The 8,230-nt window shown below is 37.8% G+C and overlaps 1 protein-coding gene across 1 annotated transcript; it reads right to left on the reverse strand.

The window, feature by feature from the left end:
* Window positions 1–1,491: 1,491 nt before the first annotated feature.
* LOC129394328 (vomeronasal type-1 receptor 90-like) lies at window positions 1,492–6,923 on the reverse strand. Its single transcript, XM_063597890.1, has one exon. It carries the CDS (start codon window positions 6,921–6,923, stop codon window positions 6,189–6,191), a length of 735 nt encoding a protein of 244 aa, XP_063453960.1. The 3' UTR covers window positions 1,492–6,188.
* Between the last annotated feature and the right edge of the window lie 1,307 nt (window positions 6,924–8,230).

Here is an 8,230-nt window from a genome sequence, read left to right on the forward strand (position 1 = left end):
TGATGGGCTTTCTCCAACCCTGGAGTTTCCCATCATGGACACTTTTGCCAGGTGTGGGGTTGCTGTAGCTGTTTCTCTCCCTTTGAGGTTAGAAAAACCAGTTATGTTGCTTTAAGTCCAAACGGTTGTGCTGGGTTTCTTGCCCTGTGCCCTGTCTTTAAAACAGAGAGAAAATGTGGCTTCCCCATGCCTTCTCCTTTATGTCAGGAACAGACTGAGCCTCAGGTAGCTTAGAAGAAATTTCATGCAACCCTCACCGTGGAAGATTCTCATTCTGACCCATGTGTTTTGGAGCAGCCATTTGATATCACAAAGCCTGTGTTTTCTCATTTCTACATTGAGAATGATTTTTGGGAATTCTCTGAAATAGTGCTCTTCATAAAGATTATTAATACAGGAGAGTGCTATTGTTCTACAGCTGATACAGTATGATGAAGATGCCTTGAAGTTATTAATGGATTAATTATTCTTTACCTCCACATCAAATTCGACATTGGAAGCCTAAAAAAATTCTTCACCATGGACATCTATATCCTCCACATGTACAAGTCTCCAAAGGATGGGGACCTCCTGGTCTGAGCCACACATTCCAGTCCTCTGGTGTTTCATGGTCTCGTCACTGACTGTATGTGCCTTCTTGTCCCCCCTACACACCCACCCAAGTAAAAATATGAGTCTATCCTGAACCTAGAGATTTGAATGAAGCCGACCCCCAAGCCAGGCCTGGGGAGAAGCTGATGCAGTCCCTGGCAGCAGGCTTCCGGAGTCAAACTATCTTCTTCTTTACCATTTTCTTGAACTTTTACCAGGACTTCACCACCACTCCACAGTTCCCAGACCAGCTGTTCGGTAGACAAACATCTGTTTTCTCCAAGGCACAGTGGTGACTCTGCCAGCTACTGTGTTTCAGAGTAACAATGCATCTCTATCAGCCTCAGTTTCCATCTCTGAAGAGAATTGTACAATGAACCTCATACGGTTTTTGTGAGGAATGAATGACATAAAACATGAAAAGTGGATCCCTAGTGCCTGGCTTGGTGGAAAGGATGCTGGGCATGCTCTGGTTGTTCATATTTATATATTTTTTTCTGTTCTTTCACCCAAGAGGCTTTTTCTCATGTCTCAATGATTCATGTCCCTCTATAATTGGAAAAGTATATAAAAGACAAACCTGTTCTTACATTTGTGAAGGACAATTGAGCTTCATTTTAGCTAGACTTTGTCCTTGACCTAGAGAGAATGGATATCCCTGGGTGCTGAGAAAGGCACAGTCAGATATATCTAAAGAGGTGGGAGTTAGGGCTTATGTATTCATCATGTATATATTAAGCACTTTTTCAGACACTTGGCATAATTCAATGAAGAAAGCAGATGACAGTTCCTGGGCCTCAATTTATTTTATGGAGTCAGACACTCACAATAGACTTCAAAAGCAGGTCATTTTGACAGAATATGAGATATGATGCCATTATGCCCTCCTGTAGGTATGGATGCACGTCTCAGCTTATGATTAGAAAGACACACCACAGGACCAAGTATAACATTTAAATATTTGAATAAATTCTTTTCAAAGTAACATCTCTTCATGAAAAAAACTCTCAACAAATTAGGTATAGAATAAATTCACCTAAACCAATTAAAGGTCATGTATTACAAATAAACAGTTAATAATATATTAAATGAGACAAAGTTGCAAGCTTTTTCTATAAAACCTGGAACACAACAAGAATGCCCACTTTCATCAATCTTATTCAATACAATACTCTATATCCAAGCCAGAGAAATTAGAGAACAAAATCAAAGGCATACAGATTGGAAACGAAGTTAACTTGTCACTCTTTGCAGACCACATAATTTTATATACAAAACCTTTAAAACTCCACTAAAAAACTGTTATATCTAATGTAGAAATGTAGTAAACTTGCAAGAGATAAATTCAACATACAAAAGTCAATAGGGTTTTTATACACTAACAAGAAACTGTGTAAAAGTATTTGAAAAAGAAATCAAGAAAACAATTCCATCTATAATACATACAAAAAGTATACTCAGAAATAAACTGAATCAAAAAGGTAAAACCTCTACATTAAAAGCTAAAAAAAGCTTTAAGAATTGAGGTCAAAAATTAAATAAAAACGAATGGAAAGATGTCCCTTATTCATGAATTTCTAGAATTAATATTTTTTAATGTCTATATTACACAAGATAATCTACAGATTTAATATAATTCTTATCAAAATATCAGTGACATACTTTACAGACATAAGATAAAAATTCTATAATTTATATGATACAAAAAAGGCCCTGAAGAGTCAGGGCAATATCAGCTAAAAAAAAAAAAAATGTGCCAACATTACATTACTTGACAACGAAACATGGTACAAAGCTATAGTATCCAAAACAGTATGGTATGGGCATAAAAACAGACACATAGGTTAATGGAGTGAAATAAAAAGCTCAGAAATTCATGCATTTACAGCTAATTTATTTTAGATGAAGGTAACAAAAATACACAATAAAGAATGACAGTCTCTTCAATAAATAGTGTTGGGAAAACTGGGTATTCACACAGAGAACAATAAAATAACACCTTCATTTTACACCATATATAAAAATTAACTGATAATTTATTAAAAACTTAAATGTAAGACCTGACACTCTGAAACTGCTACCAAAAAACAAAAAAAAAAGTTGGGTGGAAGTCCCATGACATTGGTCTGAGCAATGAAATTTTGAATTTAACCTCAAAATTCCAGGGAACAAAACTAAAAATAAACAAATAAGATTACTTCTAACTAGGTCAGACACGGTGGCTCACATCTGTAATCTGAGCACTTTGGGAAGAGGAGGCAGGTGGATCACCTGAGTTCAGGAGTTTGAGAACAGCCTGGCCAACATGGCGAAACCCTGTCTCTACTAAAAATATACAAAAATTAACCAAGCGTGGTGGCACATGCCTGTAATCCCAGCTACTGGGGAGGCTAAGGCAGGAGAATCACTTGAACCTGGGAGGTGGAGGTTGCAGTGAGCCAAGATCATGCCACTGCACTCCAGTCTGGGCAATAGAGTGAGACTCCATCTCAAAAAATAAATAAATAATTAAAATAGAGAGATAAAGACATACAAATATAAAAAATACTGAAGAACAATTAGCATAGGTAATTGTAGAGAAGTACTAAAAGTATGATAGAAAAGAAATGTATTTAAAAATATTAACTTCTGAGTTAAGTTTGTAGATGTAGACACCTGACAAAGAGTTGCTCCTACATTACACAAACAAAAAAGCTGGAGAAACTGCAAATGAATGGAATGGCTTGTTCTGAGCCATTTAGAGACCTGAATTCACAGGGAAGACAGCAAACCCAACATCAGGGGATGCAGAAGCCTGCAGGTAACGGAGGCCCCAGGCTTTTATGTGCACCGGAAAGACCATGTACACTGGTAAAATCAAACCAAAACTTTTGAAGTAGTACCTGGTGTCTACGTGTAGGTGGGTGAAGGAGAAGGTGAAACCCTGGAGTCTACAGACACAAGGTTTACACCTTTGTTAGAGTGTTTCTAGTAACCCTACAAGGCCTGTCAGGGAGGATGGGGTAGAATCCTGAGAATGCTTCCCCAACAATGCTGATGGGGAGGGACCACTATCCCACCCACTGCTACAACTCTGGAGACATAGCTCTCCCATCTCTCCTATAGAATACAAGGCCCAATGTGCAGTGTAAGAGCATCCAAACATGAGCCAGAGGGAACCGTGAAAAAACTCACAGCAGCTGATGGTGGAGAAACAAGGCCAACATCCACATCTCCGCACGGATGCATCTCCCATAAAGAAACTGAAGCCTAGCCAGGCGCGGGGCTTATGCCTATAATTCTAGCACTATGAGAGGCCGAGGCAGGCAGATTAATTGAGCCCAGGAGTTCAAGACCAGCAATATGGTGAAACCTTGTCTCTACAAAAAATACAAAAAATAACTGGGCATGGTGGCACATGCCTGTAGTCTCAGCTACTTGGGGGGCTGAGGCGGCAGGATCACTTAAGCCCAGAAGGTCGAGACTGCAGTAAGCCGAGATTGCGCCACTGCACTCTAGCCTGGGAGACAAAGTGAGACCTGTCTCAAAACAACAACAACAACAAATAAACTAAACCGTTAATTTACAGGGCACTGTTGCAGACCCACTTCCACTGGGAGTTAGAAACATGGACTAGGAGCCTCTCTACTACTGGGGGAGAAACGGAAATGTGCTCTTGTCCCTGCATTGCATCTACAGGATGGGCAGGAAAATCTTTACATGTCAGTAACCACACACCCCAGTTGACAGTGCTGTCTGAGGCTTCAGAACAACAGAGATATCCTCACTCCCTCACCGCCTGCCACCAAGTTAAAAAACATGGAGTTGGCCGGGCACAGTGGCTCACACCTGTGATCCCAGCACTTTGGGAGGCCGAGGCAGGTGAATCACCTGAGGTCAGGAGTTCAAGACCAGCCTGGCCAACATGGTGAAACCCCGTCTCTACTAAAAATACAAAAAGTAGCCGGGCGTGGTGGTGGGTGCCTGTAATGCCAGCTACTCAGGAGGCTGAGGCAGGAGAATTGCTTGAACCTGGGAGGGGGAGGTGGCAGTGAGCTGAGATTGTGCCATTGCACTTCAGCCTGGATGACAAAAGCAAGACTCTATCTCAAAAAAAAAACAAAAACAAAACAAAAAAAAGAAGTAAAAATGACAGTAAAATACAGCTGTGCATGAGACCATCTCTGATAAAAGGCACAAAGGGAAGGCATAGCAAACCTGGGAGATATTGGCAAAGTATCCTGAAAAGGATTTGAATTCCCTGGTGCTCAGAAGGTCATTGCTGCCATAACAAATTTCAATCCCAGCCTGTCTCTCATCTACATGACTACAAACCCCTACACTAAGGCCTATCTGAGGGAAAACTGCTCATCAATAACCTAAAAACTATTTACCCCCAATATACTGTTTTATACAACATATACTACTGCTTTTAACAAAAATTACAAGCCAAGCCATACTATTTTGTTTTAATGTGAGATCTTTATTTGTGTGAGAAGCAAATTAAAAACTGTAAAGGACAGAAGAAAATAAGCCATCAGGTAAAGGGGTCAGAAGAAATTAGGCATCACAAAACCTAGGCATATGGAAATATGATTAAATTTTTAAGCAAAAGGGGAAAAGGGGATATCAAAATAATCAGAACATTATAAACTAAACAAGCAAATTTGGAAAAAAGTCAAATAGAAATGGAATAATTTAAATACATATTAATATACCATGTATGAGTTAAATATTAAATTAGACTGAGTTGATGACGAGAGGATTAGTAAACTGGATTAGTGAATTGAACTATTGAACAGAATGAATATAGCCAAATACAGTAAGAGAAATAAAATAATAGCAATATGAATGTAATTATACATATATAAGTAACAGAATGAGAAGGAACAAAGCACAATTATTTTACTTAAGTCCATATAAATAATAAATCACACTAATAAAATAATTATTTTCAAATTTCTAAAATTAAAAACCAGGTACAAACTCATAAATGCAGAAGTGTGCTGTGTCTAAAAGACAGCAATAAAGAAAGATATTTAACAAAATAACAGTCAAACTGCATAACACCAAATAGAATGAAGACAATTAAAAGCCATGAGAAGGAGAGATAACCTACAAGGTGAGAGTAAAATCTCTACAGCCTGTACAGACCCAGAAAACTGAGAAATAAATATTAACAGTTCTGAAAAAAAGTTATTGTTCAACCTATAATTGGATACATAGCTAGCATATTTTTAATAAATAAGGGTAAACTAAATTATCTTAAAAAGTAAAAAAAAAAAAGAGAGAGAGAGAGAAAGGGAGAGAGATTGTATTTACCAACAGGACCTTCTTGAGTGTACACTTCAAGAAGGTGGAAAAGTTTTCTTATAGAAAAATTAGGGAATCAAAATTAAAGATAAAGAACTTGTAGACACAGGAGACTATAAGGGTGGAGATTAAATTCAAGAAACCACTGTCTTTGGCAGCATAGGTTTCAAAAGAATTTAGATAGATTAAAAGTGTCATTAAATTATATATCAAGTCATCTACTTCTTGGATAATTTAACTAATGTCAAAAGAATCTATTTTTCAGACTATTTTTATAACTAATTTATTAAAAAATTATATTTATGTCACACATTATGCAAAATTTTGATTATTCTTTTATCAGAACTAATAAGTATGAAAGTGCTGACAGTGGAATAGAAACTGCCCACAAGCCTCTGGACACTCACAATGACTAAGTCATAAGCCAATAATAGAGCTGAGGAGGATGAGATAATAAGGTCCACCCAGTACATGACCGCAAAGCAACTCACCAGCAGCAGGATGGTCTGGGTGGCCCTTTTCTCTGGGGAGGCTCTTGGAGAGAGGTTGGTTCTATGAAGGTGTTGGGATCGTCTCTGATGCCTGGACAGGAGAATTACCATGTATGCACTTGAGAGCAGCATGACTGCTACAAAGAAGACATTCGTAAACAGTGGCAGTTTGAAAGACAGGCTCCTGATAATGTAGCTTTTGGAAGAAAGTGAGTTGTATTTGCTGATACTTAGCACATTGGTCTTGGTCCCATTAGAAGAAGCCACAGTGGAGGAGAGCAGGTTACTACTGAGAGACAAACTGAGAACCCATAGGAAGAAGAAGGAGTGAAAGATGTAACCTGTGAACTTCTGTTTAATTGTTGCAGACCAGGAGGTGCCAGGGCTGATGGCGACAGCCTGCAGCATGCTCAGGAGGCAGGTGGTGCAGATGGAGAGGCTCCTCATCACCCTGTGCATGTAGAAGAATGCCTTACACTTGAAGTCACTCTGAAAATACAGAGACTCAAACAGGTCTGGAGATGCCAAGAAGACCACAATGAGGAGCATCACTAAGTGGACAAGGGCCAGGTGACAGGTGATGAGGTCAGTGGGCTTAGGCCTCTGATCCTGAAGGAGTGAGAAGATTCGGAAGAATAGGAGGAAGTTGTTGGCTGTGAGTCCACTACCAGCTTGAAAAAGAAGGGCGATTGTTAGTAGTACCTTAAGTGGAACATGATCCTCTTAATGATGAAGAGGAATTATATTTTATATATCTGAAAAAAAGCAATAGACCTCTTATCATCAATGTTAGTTATTGTACAGTCAAAATTATTACCAACCTTATCATTTTAATTTTACCCATTTATCTTGATTAACCCTGACTATCTCATACAAAATTTTTAAATGCAGCCTGAGTATTATGTTTTATAACAAATAACTCATATATATATCAAATATCAACACATCCACAATCACACCTATGTAGGGTGCACATTGTCTATACTCATATAGTACCCGTGGCTCACTCCTCAAAAAGCATTTCTTTACTTTCTGTATTTTTTGTTTAATTTTCACCACCCATAATAACATGCATATAAAATAAATCATGGATGCTTTTACAACTGAATTGAGGTAAACTTTGTGCTAATGGAAAAAGAATCACCAAAAATTCTTTGAAAAAAGTTGCAGTGAATCGATCCAATATCCCATCACTCTAATGCTTTTCTTATTGCCTCCCTGTTACATATTTAAGTACCCTTCTAATTAGATAGGGCTTCTGCTAATGATGAAGATAATCTATCATGAAGTCAGATGCTTATTAACCTTGACACCATCTGTACTTAATTTTCCTTTGTCATATTAGCTAAGATATTCACAGGATGTGGGGTTTAGGATGTGAACATTGCTGTACTAACTGTACCTTTTCAAAATGGTCCTGGTTCTCTTGAAGCTTAGTTTTAATATGGTACTCCTTATCTAAGCCCTCATCATCTCAGAAAGGAATTACTAAAAACCCTGCTTTCAATTTTCAAGAGAACGAACAACACATTTCTCAAGTTCATGGCATCCACAATTTTACATTAAAATGCTTATGTGAAGATCTTTTTCTTGAGCCTTCACTTAATACAGAAATACCCTCCCATACCTTCAAAAACACTCTGCTCTTCAATAATAAAGGGAATTTTCTTCATATGTTAATTGAAAGATCTCTGTATCAAAATAATTTTTCTGAAATTTTACTGAATAATTTGAAAATTGTTCTCTTGTTGTTATTTGCTCTGGATGCTGGCATTATTATTTTATTAAATCAATTCAATACTGGCGTAGAACAATTCAGCTCTATAATACTGAAACAAAATCTGTAGACACTCTTT

The sequence above is a fragment of the Pan paniscus genome, chromosome 18 (genome assembly GCF_029289425.2).
Source record: "Pan paniscus chromosome 18, NHGRI_mPanPan1-v2.0_pri, whole genome shotgun sequence".
Classification (NCBI taxonomy): Eukaryota; Metazoa; Chordata; class Mammalia; order Primates; family Hominidae; genus Pan; species Pan paniscus.